Here is a 15755-nt window from a genome sequence, read left to right on the forward strand (position 1 = left end):
CTGTGAGGATAGCCTGAGAGAATTTTGGGGATTGTTCAGCCAGAAGACAAGCTTCAGAATGACCTAATTCTCAAGGGAACCTAAAGGAAAGATCGGGCATGACTATATGGCAGAGCATGAAGTGATAGAGGACAAATGGGAACGGGTTCAGATTGAAAGAGAGCAGGTTTAGAATAGTTATTAGAATATTCTTTACTGTGCGGCTGGTGAAGCACTGTCACAGGTTGCCCGGAGAAGCTGTGGATGCCCCATCCCTGGAAGTGTTCAAGGCCAGGTTCGATGGGGCCTGGAGCAGCCTGTTCTAGTGGAAGGCGTTGGAAGCGGATGCTCTCCAAGGTCCGTTCACCCCACAGCACTCCCCGCGCTCCGCGGGCCGGGCCGGGCCGGGCCGGGCCGCTCGCAGCTGCCCCGGGGCGGCCGGCTGCCCGCAAAGCCCGGCGGCTGGGGAGCGGCGCGCGGAGCGGACGGGAGAGAGGGCGGCTGCCCGCAAAGCCCGGCCTGGCTGTCGGCGGCGCGGAGCGGGAGGCCGTCCTTAAGATGGCTGTTGTGCGCGGGGCGCCGCCGCTGTAGCGCCGCGAGGAGCCGCCCGCTCGCCCCGCTTCGCCGCGCCCGCCATGGAGTGCCCGCACCTCGGCTCCAGCGTCTGCATCGCGCCCGACTCGGCCAAGTTCCCGCAGGGCTCGCCCTCCTCCTGGTGCTGCAGCGGTGAGTGCGGCCTGCGCTGCGCGGCCCTCCCGGCCCGAGGTAGCCCGGCCGTTCCTTTGTCCTCGCTGCCCAGCGGCGGGAGGGCGCTCTGCGGGCGGGGGAGGGCTCGGGGGCGCGGGGGAGGGCGGCTGCACCGGCCTCCACCCGCCGGGGCCGTCCCGCAGGACCCTCTCAGGGGGGCTGCGCCTTCCAGCCGCCGCTGCGCCCGCGGGGGAGCCGCGTGTCGAGGCAGGAGCGGGGGCTGCTCTCCCAGCCCCGGCCCTGCCCCGGGCTGCCGGCGCAGCGCTGTCCGGCCCGAGGTGGGCAGCGGACTTTGTCCCGGCGGGGCCGACGCTCGGCGCCGCGGAGCTCTGAGGGGCCGCGCTCTGCGCTCCTTTTGTCTGCCGGAGGAGCTGCGTGCTCGGTTCTGTCCCGGGACCGCGGCTGAGGGGAGAGGAGCCGCTGGCAGCTGCAGGGTCAGTGTGTTCTTCAAATTGGCTGGAGATTACTTCCCTTTTTTTTTTTTTTTTTTTTTTTTTTTAATATAATACACGCTTTTGGAAGGAGTTTAGAGTGTGTAGTTTTAATAAGACTGTTACGGCTTAAGGCGTCGCTTGGGACCCCCCCTTCAGACCAAGGAGCATCTCAGTGAAGGTGGTCTGTGGGGGGTTTGGGAGTCACGCTCACCTGCCTGTGAATCGGTAGGAGTGTAGAGGTCGTCTTTTTTCTAGTATTTTGCTCTTTGATTTAATAATGCAAATATCCCGTCGACACTACTGTCCCTCACATGATCTTGTTTGTTCAGGGGCATTCCCTTTAAACGTGCCGTGCGCCAGGTGTTTTAAATTTAGCTTTCTACACAGATTAACCCCCGATGTTTGCTGTTGTTGTTTGTTTGCTGTAGTTGTGTTCAGTTGTGCTCCGTACGAAAGCGGACCCAACCACATCGATTTCACATGGGAAGTAGGCCCTGCGTAGAGTCGTAGCGGGACTTGTGCCTGTGGATACTGGAGAGAAAGAGAGAGAGCCTCCTTTGGGAATGACCGACTAGGGAGCACTGAAGGGCTGGATGTATTTTAAGGTGTTCCTTTTTTTTAAAGGAGAGATGGTTCTTCTTTGTCTCGTAGTGTCAGTGCCTCGGTGTGGGAAGGCTGTTGCTTACTTAACTTGTTCCCTGATTGCAGTTTCCGGGAGCCAAGGTGTGGTAGTGTTTCTGCTTCCTTTTGCAAAACCAGTTATTTTTCTCTGTAATGCTTTTGATTTAGAGGGTGTACACTTTACAGTGGAGTCATGTGGAGAAATTATTAGAAGGAAAAGTACAGGAAAAATTGTTGTCCCTAATGTTTTTTTTACAAAAACAAACAAATTGTTGACAAGAAGTTTAATTCTGTAAGTCCATCTGTTATCTTCAGAATGTCAAGGGTAAGCAAAGTTGTCAACAAGAAGCATATGGGAACCACCCTTCAGAGAACTTAGATAAAAGTACCAAAACTAAAAAGATATTCTGAGGTATTAATATAACTTCCTAGCTTAAAATAATAGCCAGTTTATGGCTACCCTCCTATGCATTCTGCTTCTCAACAAAGAAGTTCAGCACTTAGAACAAATTTTTCTTTGTTGTTCAGAGGAGTTTCTCACAAACCAGCACCTACAAGGAGAGCCAACTGCTGGGCAATCACCCGAGTTATTTTACAGCACTGAGGCAGGGGGGAAGGTATGAGGGCTTTTTGGGAACTGAATAATGATGGCACCATATCTAAGGGAGCTTTTTGTTTGTAATGTTTTTTAAGAAAATAAAGATAAGTCACACAGTACTCGCACAGATAACTGTTGAAGTCTTAACAAGTGGCCAGAGAAAAAAGCTAGTTACATAGAATTTAAAACAGTCCAGTGAACAAACAGCAGGCTCCTGTTAATTTAAAGCAAATGAAATTGCGTGTTTTTTAAAAATACCTGTTGCATTTCTACTAGTATAGTAAAGCTATAGTGCCTCAGTTCTCATTTCCAGCTAATAGTATGTGATTATTGCTGTATTAACTGCCTAATAGTATGTAGAGTACTGTCTTCTTATTGTTTGTACTCATTTTGGTGACTTCTATTTTTTTTTAAAGATACATAATACTGGTTTATGTCAGGTCACGCTAGATACTATGTTGTATTTGCTGAGTTTGATGTAATTTTGCAATATAAAATTAAACAGACAATGCTGCATGTAAATGAATACCTTGTCAAAATTTAATGCATTTTCTATTACTTTTGATGCTGTTTTCTAAAATTGTGTGGTTTTAGTTCTGTTTGGTGGTGGTGGTGTCCCAGTTGTAGAAAACTATTTGGAAGGCAGTTTTCTACAGTCTGTAATTACAAGGCATCTCTCATCAACTATGTTGTCTTAAAATCAGAACTTGTCAGTCCTGTTTGTAGTTGTTGCTGACCTTTCCAGTAAAGGATAGTGATCCAAGAAACTTTCTGGCAGCCACCTGATGTGCTAGTGATAGCAAAATGTTGCAGAATAGGTTGGAGAGTGAGTTTTAGTTCAGACTGTCAGTGGCTATTTTTGTCATTATCGGGGGTTCTAGAGGTTTGTGGAGCTGTAGTTGCCATGCTGAGTGATGTACACTGGTGGAGTATCTTTTCCTTGTCTCTCCACAAAAACGCTTGATTGCAAGAGGTAATAAGGTAATATGGAGGCACTTTTGAATATTGTTACTTGATCTTGAATATTGTGTCACTGTGTAGTGGAGGAGTGTTGCATTTGTTGCTGGTATTTGGAAGCCAGCCTTACTGAAGGTAGCGAGTCGGTTAGAGGAGTGTGCATCAGCCTGAGCTGCTCTCAGTTGGCTGAAATAAGTTTTCCTTGAAAGCTTCCTGCCAGAGTTGCTTTGGAGGTCTTGTGATGGAGGAAGATTCTTAAAAAAGCACTGGGAGGAAGCACTGCCAGCAAGGGTGTGATCCAAATATCAACGGGTTTGCTCTCAGTTAATAAGTAATAATTATGTTCATTTTTAAGTGTCTCTACGTCTTCTGTTATGTTCCTGTTAGGTAGTTTGGAAGTCAGAGAATTTAAGACCTCCCCCCCCCCGTTCATAAAGTGGTGTGCTTTCCCCTGGGTATTTGATCCAGTCAGGCCTGCTGTGTACAGTAAGCAGTGCAGAAAGCAGCGTGTATTTGCTTTGAGAAGCTTCAAAATTATCAAAAGAAAGTGCAGAATGTTTTGGTTTGTTTGTGTTGTGGGGTTTTTTTTTTGTGGTTTGGTTTGTTTTTTTTCCCCCCAGATCTATAGGCAGGTTGTTGTAATTGGGCATTTAGGAGAAGATATATATGTAAAGTAGAAATAGTATAGAAACTGAAAATGGCTTTTAATCAGTGCTGTCATGTGAAATAATGTGGGCAGATATCTGCTAATTCCAATTGGACTGCAGTCTTTCCACCCACTTTAATTTCTGAAACTTGTGCTGAAGTTGGAAGCAGAGTAGCTGGAGGCACTGGCAGTACTGTGTCACAGACTGAAGCTGTTGCATTTGTATGATGTGCCACACCTTCAGCACTGTTGTGCAAATCATGTAATTATTAAAAGTACTCTGGAACAGCTCAGATGTGGTATTTCTCAACAGCTTTTCATAGAGTCATCAAACCACAGGGAGCCCTGCCCCACCTAAGTGAGATTGCAATCTTCTAAGCACACCTGTGCAAGGCTGGAGCAGTTTTCCAACTTTTTTCTGTGTGGTTGAGGATTCATTAATTGTTCTCACTGGGCTCATTGGTTGTTCAGTGTAGAATTGGAAGTTCTTTCTTTAGAAGAACAACTGTGGACTGATAGGATTGCATCTGCTGAAGTAGAGATTCTGTGATTTTTGTTTTTTTTAAAGGGGAATTGCACTTGTGAAAGATGCTTAAAACTTGTTTTTTCAGATGACTGTCAGTTGAATACTTTTTTTTCCCCCTTAAAGAACAAAATTTTGTTAAGTATTGAAGAGCAGTTCTGGCTGTAGACTGGTGTTTCCTGCAAAAGCTGAATACATGTGCCTGGCATCAATTTTTTGCTTTCTGATTTCTGTTGCATAAGAGTTGTAATTGCACCAGTGGTCAGAAACATACATTGTGGGATTTGGAAATGACACTGGGAATATGAAAGTCAGGAGAACCAGCATGAGCATGCTTTGTGAGGCCTCATAAACAGTGATTATGGTGGAAATCTACATGCTGAGTTAACGACTCTCTTTGTGTGTGTTTTAAGTTACTAAAATATTTGGTAAATTCAGTTTGTTCAGAATAACCCCAGATATCCCTGAGTGCTTATTTAGATTTGAGATCAAATGTTTTGGGCTGCGTAGAGCTTTCAAGAACGTGACTGCACTGGGTCAGGCTGCTTTTGATGTTTTTTGGTTTTTTTTTTTTTGTGGTTTTTTTTTTTTTTTTGGGTTTGTTTTGTTTTTTTTTTTTTTGGGGGGGGGTGTTTTTTGGTTTTTTTTGTTTTTTTTGTTTGTTTGCTGCTTCCCAGCCTACCTCCCATCAGATTTGGTTTTCTCAATTAAATTAGTCTCACTGTTCTGCTTTCACTGGGGTCGGTAATGCCATTCTGCCACACTGTGATTTCTGGCTTTGGACCATTGCAGTCGGTCCCAAAACAAGTCGAGTGTAAAAGCACAGGTATAGACTTTACCCTCTTGTCTTTCCTTTTCATCCCAGCTGCTTCTTAGTGTTGCTTCTCCATTTCCATAAGTATTTCTGTCTCTGTCTGCTTTTCCAGTTTTATTAGTAGAGGTCCTGATTTCTTCTGTCTTTTCATGATTACTGTAATGTAGGAGGAGGGAAAAATTGCTGAAACTGGAGAGTGGTAGGTAGGACCTTATTCCTAAGAAAACTTGAGTTCTCTGCATGTAAACTCAGGGTGAGATCATGGACAGTGTGTGGATCTAATAGTCTGTATTGTGTGTGTGAGGATTATTTGTCACCTCATACCTGGAAAATTAATTTGGCCTTGAAATTGCCAGATTTATTCTGAAATTTAAATGACAAGGTAAATGCAATTTTAAAAATACCCCTTTTTATTTAGTAACTTTAATTTCAGAGTTGGGTACTCTTTCACCTTTTCATTTCTCTGGGTCACTGCTATGCAGGAATGCTTGTTAGTAACTCTATTTTATAGGTTGTAATATCTCCTTAGATTAATTCCCTGGCTGTTGTTTTAAGTTAGCTTGTTAGATTTATGCTTTTGCAGACTCAGTCTTGCTTTCCTTAAATTTGTTGTTTTGTTTTTTTTTTTTTCCTCGTTTGAATTGGTTACTGATGTGTGAACTGACCATGGGGTCAGCAGCTACCATGGCCTGTGAGGTAGAGCACACTGCTTTGGAACCAGTTCTGTTAGAAGATAGACATTTATTGAGATAGGATAAAAGTCTTAATTTTGGTTTCATGAGTTAGATGGAAATTTTCTTTTAATTGCAAAAAAAGAAGTGAGTCTTTCAGATGCTTAGTATCTTTTACAAGTTAGTAAACTTAAATTGGTGGGGATTAATATTTCCTAGATTTTCTTTTGAAAATTTTGTTTATACTCTACACAACAATCATAATCTGTCACAAAATTTGAACATTAGATTGGGGAAGAGGTGCTTCAGAGGAAAGAAATAGGCATTTAATATGTTGCCTTTGAGAAACTAGATCTAATGTTCATGATGATTTTGAAGATCAACTTTGAAGGGCAAATTTTATTACTGTCTGTTGTAAGTATCCAGTGCTTTGAAATGACTCTTCAAGGTGTGGCAGGTAAGGAGACAGGATCGTCTGACATTGTGGAAGCAGGATGAGGCACTTATGTGTGCATGGCAGACTCTTGATTTACCTCAGATTAGGGTAAATCTCATTACAGCTGGTTTCAATGTAAGCAGGATGATTTGCACCTGCCTTTCCCAAGCTCTTCAGGGTATGCAGGTGTTAAACAGTATCAGTGCCTTATGCTTTGATCGTGTCAAGGTGCTGAGGCTGGCACACTTAAAGTCGTTAAGTTTTGGCTTTTTTTAGTCACATGTGTGTCTGAGGTTGACAGAGTGAAAGTTTCAGACCTAGCGTTTGGAATGAAATTAAGCTTTGAGCCATTTCTCATTTGATCAGTAGCACTCACTTCATTTAGTACCCCGTTCATGCTTTGCTTTTTGTTTTAACTAACATTCCTTACCTAGGTAAAAAGTGATTAAAAGCCATTAATTAAAATTTATATTCCATGAAGGTTAGAAAGTGCAATTTACTCAAAAATTTGGATCTGAAAACTAGTTAAGGCTGTTCTGATTTATATTTCAGTACTGTTGGAGGAAACAGATTTTATTGTAGAGTGAATTGGAATTGCTTTATGGTGCCCTTGTTATGGGAGTAGTGTAAGATTTTGTCCTTAAAAATTATTTTCCTCGATTATTAGAGGATATGTTAAATGGTACTTAACATAATGACTACACTTGGCATTTAGCAGTCTTATCTGGTATGTCAAAGCAATCCTCTGGAGATATCCCCTTTGGAATATCTTGCATAATTTTAGATTTGTAAACATAGTTTGGGATTTGTGTGCCAGATTTAATTACCCAGGTGAATCTAATCCCAATACCCCCAGGCAGCCTGGCAGAAAAAGGTGGTGGTTCTGGAAGTTGGCCTGCCCCCCGTGGTGCAAGCAGACAGCTTTTTGCCTGTGAAGCAAGGTGATACCCTCAGGTTTGGGGATGGGGGTTGAAGGTCCTTATCAATATCAAACAGGGAAACACTGATTTTTCAAGGTAATTCATAGGTGGGAATGTGAGCATCTGCTTGTCTGTGTCAAAATAGGTGTATTTTGAGAAACAAAGCTCACTCTTTAAAATTTTTAAAAGTTTAATAAGAGATAAAAGGGATAGTACCCAGTGCTGGGGTGCACGATGAACTGCTAGAAGCACACCGTTAACTATAACAACTCTTCCTGTACACTTTCTCATTGCATTGGTCAAATGCATATTAATGAATATTATATATATATATATATACAAACATTCCTTTGAGTTTACACGGTCCGAAAATTCTTTATCGTAGTTCGACCCTTGACCACATCTTCTTAGAGTACATGCCACAATGCAGATGGGATTCTGAGAGTCTTGTATTTTATTTCTTCATGGGGCCCCCTGGTCTGTGGTTTGTGGTTTTATTGTTAGCCGAAGGGTCTGTGCTATATGCTTCCTTGTGCTTTTGGTGTTATTTGTTTGGTTTTTTCCAATGTTATCATACAGACTTTATAGCTAGTTTTACAAGTACTTTCAATCAACATTAGCTATTTCACTATTGTCAGTCAGCTACAAAAATAAAGGGATTAGTTATTATTTCACAACTACAATTACGTCTGCAAAAGTTAATATTATAATACACAGTACATAGCCTCTATTTTAATATTTTGCGTAAGCCTAAACTATAATGTATATATTTATTACACTAAGATATACAGTTTACATAGAGATTAGGGTATTAACCATAAAAGGCTGACAAATTACACTATATCAAAAGCGATTACAAACTGTACTATATTAAAATAATTTACAAATGCTAATAATAGTGAAAGATAATAACTACATACTTACTTATAACGTTTTCTCACCATAACCTTGACTTTTTTAATTTTTTGGAGGTTTTACCCTTCAGTTCATGTTTTGATTTGGTAATGTTTTCATCCACCATGCATTTCTTTCTCTTTTGTTGTTTTTTTTTTTTTTTGGTCACAGGGATGGTTTAATGTATATTTTGCTGGTATTGGGGAAGTAGGAATGTAATAGTGGCAACTACAAACAAACAGGTTATTACTAGATTATATAAAGAAAACAAGAAGACTTCTTTCTGTTTTTTCCTCTGTTTTCCCTCTTATTCCCAGCTTGCGTATTTTGACCTGCTATTATTTGCTGAGTTATTCAAAATGACATTACACCTTTGGCTTTGGTGCATTTTTTCTGGCTGGCTGCTGTCTGAAAATGAGCATTTATGTGTCTTGCTCTAATATAAAGATTTACTATATTCTTTTTTTTTTTTTTTGTGGATGCTACTGCTACACTGAGGAATGATATCTGTTTTTCTGTGCAGGCCAAAAACATTCAATTCTAAAATATATGTATTTAAAGTTGTATGCTAATTCGTTATCAAAGTAGCCAAAGTAGTGGTTTTAGAGTGTAAAGGAGAAATAGAGGCAGTAATTAAAAAAAAAATGCTTTTGTCTATGCCTGTTCATTAAGATCAGACTGCCTCCTATTGTTTTCTTTCTGTCAGTCTGTCTTTCCATACTTTTCACTGTGCTTTCAGGTAGGATGTGATTTTTGTGGTATATGTGGGAAGATCAACTGCTGACACATCTGCGTTGTCCTGAAGTTTGGCTGGACATACAGAAAGATGAAATTCTCAGAAGAAACGGCGTTGGTGTAGCCTGGGAGCCGGATGTCTGTGTGTGACTGGCGACGCTGATCCTGTCTCTCCCTCCCTTACCCAGAGCAGCGGTGCAGTGAGCTCGGGCTGTCTCTGTAGTGCTGGTGGGAGTGACCTGACTTTGGTTTGGCACCTCCTTCCCCCAGTTCAGCCACTTCCTGGGGACCTGTTTATACTGCTTAGAAGTAGTTTTCCTGACCTCCTTGTCTGCTTTTCCATCACTGAACTGAGAATACAGGCAAGCAAAAACGCCTGCATTTTTGTAACATCCCTGTTTCTCAATGTGGAATTCTGATTGCATAATCTGAATGCCGAACTGAAGCCAGTGTGGTTGAGTGTGGGGAAGAGAATTTCAGGCCGATGAAGCTGACCACCTTGTTCTCTGACGTTCTTCAGCGTTTGGAATGTGTTGGGCACTTCAGTGACCTACCTATTCTGTGAGAAGTTGTGCACCTAACCATGCTTTATGTTCTCACGCAAATGTTGCTTAGTATATCTAAATTATTTATGGTTTTCCACTGTAAATGGGAATAGTTCACTGTAACCACGTGAAATTTCTTCTATGAGACTGAGCAATGCTTTTATTTAGCACAAGGGGGAGGAAACTACATGTACAGGTATGCATGAGCACAAATAGTAGTTCACAAACTATCACTAAATGACTTGTCTTCGTACTAGAAACCCGATCTTTTGGATTTTGTCTGAAAGATAAAGACAGGGAAGTAACTTGGGTTTTTTTTCATAGCTGCAAGTGAGGATTGTTTGTTTCTTTCTTTAAATGTTCTTTGGAGTTTTATTTGAATTTTCTTATATTTGAATGTGATTTGAGTCAGGCTATGATTTGATATTGTTGAGACTTTTCATTGTGAAAGAAGATTTTAACATTTTTATATGTTTAGCAATGCTTACTAGGAGACTTGCTTCCTTGTGAGTTCTCTTGCTTTGATATAAATGTAATTGAAATTTCCTTAGTATTTTCTTAACTTTTAGTTTAGTTATGTGTGTGTTAGCTCATTTTAAAACAAAGCATTTAAAATAGTATTAATTGAAAACCTTTTTCCCTTCTGTCTGGTTTAGTTTTGGCTAGAATGCTGTTTTTCTAAAATATGCAATAAAGATGTCTTACACGTGAAAGTTGTGCAACATATTGTTAAATAGATTTTTTTTTGTAACAGTTAAGAGTTTAGAGCAAATTTAGTGCACGTATAAACTTCTTTTAATGGGGCAGAGGGAAGGAGGGAAAGAAAAACTTTTTGAAATTAAGTTTGAAAACAAATGGGAGTATTCTTTAAAACCTGAACAGTAAGACCAGCTGGCTTCTAAGTGTAGAACATGTCACTGGTTTTCAAAGTCTGTAATGTTCCTTTTTCCTGCATTCTTTGTTTAGAATGGGGGTTTCATCTGCTCAGGGGTTAAAAAAATGCTCTTGCAACATTTACTTCCTTTTTCAGTCACCTGACTTCCATTACAGTTATTCACCTGGAATTGCTGGCCTTCTTAAATGTGGAGCAGATGCTTTTCCCACATGCATACATACTTTAAATATTCCCCACCCAAACAAAAAAAAAAAACAAACCCACAGTGAACAAGCATGAATATTTAACTCTGTATTTAACTTTGAAGAACATATTCCTAGATTATAAGATAGGGTTAGTATTCTTACTGCACTTCTGGGTATGTTAAGGCCTACCCTGTCTTTTCAGTATTTTTGATTCCTCCTGAATGTAAACATACAGTAAGGTTAGATAATAATAAAGCTTTTGTGTACACTTGAAGGAACTGCCTTTTTAAATACACAAATGATTGTCAGAATCTGGGAACCTGATCAGTTGTGTTGGTGTGGGTGTACTTAGTAGTAAGGAACTTACATTGCCTATTAGGCATTTTTACATGCTGCTGGTAAAAGTACTAATTACCTGTATTCTTTAAGGCTTCTTTGTTACTGGTAATAAGGTGTTTTTTCAATGCCAGAGTGTCTGATTCTGCACATATCCACCTACCCTGCAGTCTTGACTGATGTTCTGTGATGAGGAAGACTTGTAATTTTTGCCTTGAGATTCTGTTTATTGTATATGCTGGTTTATAAGTGAGTTTGTGGGCCAGGAGGAAAGACTGCACATGGCTCTTGAATGTTATGATTTGGTCCATTCATCTTGGTGGAAAATCCTTGGTTCCAGTCTCAATTTTAACAACTGAGTGTTTAGTTTGGTGGATTTTGAATGTAGAGTGCACAGATGTTCCTTGCTGTGGAGCTTGCAGCCTGGGTGAAAGCTGTAACTGCTAGGCTGGTCCCTTGCTTTATTTCACCGTTCCCCAAAAGAAGTACTTACTCATGGGAAGGAATTGGCAGTCCTACCTCAGCATTTAGAAGTTGTCTGTAAAGAAGGTCTTTCAAGGGTAGGAGGTATGTGCATTAAACTTGGGATGTTCACATCTTGAATGAAAGGGGATTTTGTGGAGAAAACGCCTCTGCTGATTTATTCAATCATTGAAGAAAATTTTGCCTGCATCCAGAGGGAGTTCCAGAGCTGTGGATTCCAGCAGTGGGCAGGACCTTTTTGCAGCTCTAGCATGTAAGCGCAGAGGAGGGACCACATCCAGTGCATTTGTCTCCTTGATCACAGAATCACAAGGTTGGAAGAGACCTGAAAGATCATCGAGTCCAACCCAGCCCCAACACCTCAACTAAACCATGGTACCGAGTGCCACATCCAGTCTTTTTTTAAACACATCCAGGGATGGTGACTCCACCACCTCCCTGGGCAGACCATTCCAGTACTTTATCACCTTTTGCCTGAAAAACTTTTTCCTAATATCTAGCCTAAATTTCCCTTGACACAGCTTGAGACTGTGACCTGTCGTTCTGTCAGTTGCTGCCTGGTGAAAGAGACCAATCCCCACCTGACTACAACCACCCTTCAGGAAGTGATAAAGTCGCCTCTGAGTTTCCTTTTCTCCAGGCTAAACAACCCCAGCTCCCTCAGCCGTTCCTCATAGGGCTTGTGTTCCCAGCCCCTCACCAACCTCGTTGCCTCCTCTGGATGCGCTCAGGCGTCCCAAGGTCCTTCCTAAACTGGGGTGTCCAGAACTGGACACAGCGCTCAAGGTGTGCCCTCACCAGTGCCGAGTACAGGGAGAGAATGACCTCCCTGCTCCTGCTGGCCACACCATGCCTGATACAGGCCAGGATGCCGTTGGCCTTGGCCACCAGGGCACACTGCTGGCTCATGTTCAGCCAGCTGTCGACCAGTACTCCCAGGTCCCTTTCTGCCTGGGCACTGTCCAGCCACACCGTCCCCAGCCCATAATGCTGCAGGGGATTATTGTGGCCAAAATGCAGGACTGGGCACTTGGACTTATTAAACTTCATCTTGTTAGATTCTGCCCATCTATCCAGCCATTCCAGGTCTCTCTGCAGAGACCTCCTACCTTGCAACAGATCAACACACACTCCCAGCTTAGTGTTGTCTGCAAATTTACTAATGAAGGACTCAATACCCTCATCCATGTCATCAATAAAAATATTGAACAGAGCTGGCCCAGTACAGAGCCCTGAGGGACACCACTGGTGACTGTCCCCAGCTGGATGCAGCACCGCTCACCAGCACTCTCTGGGCCGGCCATCCAGCCAGTTCTGAGCCCAGCACAGAGTGCTCCTGTCCCAGCCGTGGGCTGCAGCTTTTCCAGAGTGTGCTGTGGGAGACAGTGTCAAAGGCCTTGCTGAAGTCCAAATAGACAACATCCACAGCCTGTCCTGCATCCACCAGGAGGGTCACTTGGTCATAAAAGGAGACCAGGTTGGTCAGACACAACCTAACCCTCCTAAACCCATGCTGACTGGGTCTGATACCCTGGCCATCCTGTAGATGCTGCATGATGACACTCAGTATAAATTGCTCCATTATCTTGCCAGATACTGAGGTCAGGCTGACCGGTCTATGGTTCCTAGGATCCTCCTTCCCACTCTTTTTGTGTTGATGTTTCTCATAGGTTAATAACTTGCATGATTCCCTACTTAGAACACCAGCTTAGGTGGATGACTCTCAAATACCTGATGCCTGTTGTATATTGCATATGGGAAGTTTTATGTGTTCAATTCAGAGCTGTTTTGGCAAATCACCTTACAAATTTTGCGTAGAGTGGTGGCTTTTGGGATGTCTTCCCCTTGGCTGCAGTTAAAATAATTTAAAGGACTAAGGTGTATGGGTAGTAGGCTCACTTCTGATCTATGCTGGTAAAATTATTTTGGTAAATGATTCAATCTCTTGTTCTCATCTGTAAAATGGAAATGGGTTTTCTGAAAAATGCTTTGAATCCTTTGACTGAAAATCTTTGCATTTGAAATGCTATTACTAAAGGAGTTTTTGTAAATTTGGTTAACTACTAGTACAGAATTTTTTGTTGTCACCAGGATTTTTGCTTGCAAATTTCTCCCACCTTTACTTCCAGATTCTTGGAAAAGGTAGCTTTCAGTCTGATTCCTTAGGCCTGATGTGTCACAGCAGAAGGTTCATGTTTTACCAGGAAGGAGTTTCTCATTTTGTTGTGTGGATTGTTGCTGCTTTTTTTCCTTCACGTGTTGCTAGTGGAGACTGCCCAGCTCTCTTCTACTGCAATTGACAGGTTCTTTAAGGAGCAAAATGGGAGTCCCATTACTAAATCATAATTAAACAGGACACTGAGAGATTTTTAAGACAAAATTAAGGTAGAGGTATGGGAAAGGAAAAGTAGTCCATTTCTTGTAACAGTATTATTGTGGGCTTTTTGGATAGGCACATGTCACATGATAGAGCACGCTGTGCTTACGTAGCATAGGTATGTGTCATCAAGTGCTCGTGTTTGTGGGATTACTTCCTCAGCACAATGTCAGTGTACCACTGATACCACAAGTTTGTAAATGTTGTTCCTTCTTCCTGAATGGAGCAACAGTGGGGTTTTTAAATTCAGTTTAGCTTGTTTTGGTATAGCTGACCCATTGTGTGAGCATAAAGTGAACTGACCCAAGATCAATTAGTCCGGAGATGTTTCTCTGCAGGTCACTGTGTTATTGAGGTCTATAATTGGGCCAGTAACATAGGAGTGCTGCTATAGCTCTTTTTGAGAGCTAAGCCCAGGCTGTCTGGTAAAGGCTATGGAGACTATTGGAAATAGTTTAGTGACCCTAATCTTGTTTCTAGTCAAAGTGCTTTTAACAGAAGGACTAAAGTATTGCTCTTAATATGCTGATATTTGGTGACCTTTTATTTAGTCTACCAATGAAAGGCTATTTTAAATCGTGGCTGTAAGCACCGTTCTGTGGCAGCTCTGGCCTAGGGTCTCGCTGTGTCGATCACATGGCTGTGCTGCTGCCAGATCTCTGGTGGACACTGCATCTTGCAGGTTTCTGAGCTTGGCTGCTTTACAAAAACTGCTTCCTGTGTGTCTCTTCCTTTTCCTGCTGCTTTTTTCTATTGCCAGTTTCTCAGCTATGCAGTGTGCTGTTTAAACAAACCCATTAATTCCACAGGTCCTGTTGTGCTTTTACATAGCTGTAATCTTGCTTCAGTGACAGTCTGCATCTTTGCTGTGTAAGAAATGTAGTGTTTGCCAGGAGCAGTCATGCTTCACAAGAGCACAGTTGGAGTCAGTTTTCAATAAGAAAAAAAAAATCAAGCATGAAAAATACATATTTGCATGATCATGGGGGTGGGATGGGGTGGGGACCCTGTGGTGAGAACACCAAATTGATTAGCCCTATCTTGCTAATAACTGTGAACCTTATCTGGGTGATTTGCAAAAAGTGGAAGCTGCGTGGAAGTCTCTGAGTGTTCCCAAAGTTATGTATGAGTCTTTGTTCTCTTGGGGATGTATTGATAATTCCTCTTCATTTAGAGTGGGCTTTGCAGACTGTGTAACACATCAGTATTCAGGTTTTACTTAGAGAAATCATTCTGTAAAAGAGTTCTTCCTATTACATGATAGAAAATTGTGTTTCTCAGTTTCTGAATTAAGATGATTTTGATGTAAGGTGGCAAATGGCCTCAGATAATACTGTGGCATTGCAGCTTTGCTTTCCCTTTTGACACGTTAGTGTTGTCTTTGCCCAACCACTTGAATCTATTCTAAAAATACAGCAAATTGAGGCAGTTGGTAACTGTTTCAGTAGCCAAACTTTTGTCCAAGCTGAGAAAGCAGCCAATGTTCCTTGGTCTTTATACCACTAAATAAGACAGATAATTTTTTTAATGGGGTTGGTTACAGTGCGTGAACATAATTTTAATCCGAAGTAAGGGATGCTAATGTAATGCTCCCCTCTCTTTTTTCAGTAGTGCTAAAGGAAAAACAAACCAAACCTCCAAATCCCAATTGGAAAACTGATTATGGAGTGAATATATTGGTACCTGTACAAATGGATTTTGAAAATCATTCCTCATGATTTAGTTTGTGTGACCTGAAAGTCCAGAACACCCAAATCTGTTTTAGGGGTCAACTTCCAGGGCTGTGTAATGTTCTTCGAATTGAAAAGGGATTTGCTATGGATCGCTCTCTCTCACTTCTGGCCTACTTCGAAGTTTAATGTATTCATGTCAGTACCCCATCTGAAAGGAATAATGTGCATTGTCTTTATACATGAAGCCAAACTGTCTACCTCTAGTTTAGATTATAAGTAGTTCTGG

The 15755-nt window shown here is 41.9% G+C and overlaps 1 protein-coding gene across 3 annotated transcripts in view; it reads left to right on the plus strand.

Moving 5' to 3' along the window:
• The first annotated feature begins 322 nt into the window (after positions 1-322).
• The window catches only part of USP3 (ubiquitin specific peptidase 3), a 42157-nt gene continuing 26724 nt past the window's right edge, over positions 323-15755 (plus strand). The window contains exon 1 of one of the 3 annotated variants that reach the window (XM_053987977.1): positions 323-744. In XM_053987977.1, coding sequence (XP_053843952.1) covers positions 615-744 — 130 coding nt within the window. In that variant the 5' untranslated portion in view covers positions 323-614. The remainder of the gene's footprint in view (positions 745-15755) is intronic. The other 2 variants (XM_053987975.1, XM_053987976.1) reach the window with 2 other exon arrangements.

The sequence above is a fragment of the Vidua macroura genome, chromosome 12 (genome assembly GCF_024509145.1).
Source record: "Vidua macroura isolate BioBank_ID:100142 chromosome 12, ASM2450914v1, whole genome shotgun sequence".
Lineage (NCBI taxonomy): Eukaryota > Metazoa > Chordata > Aves > Passeriformes > Viduidae > Vidua > Vidua macroura.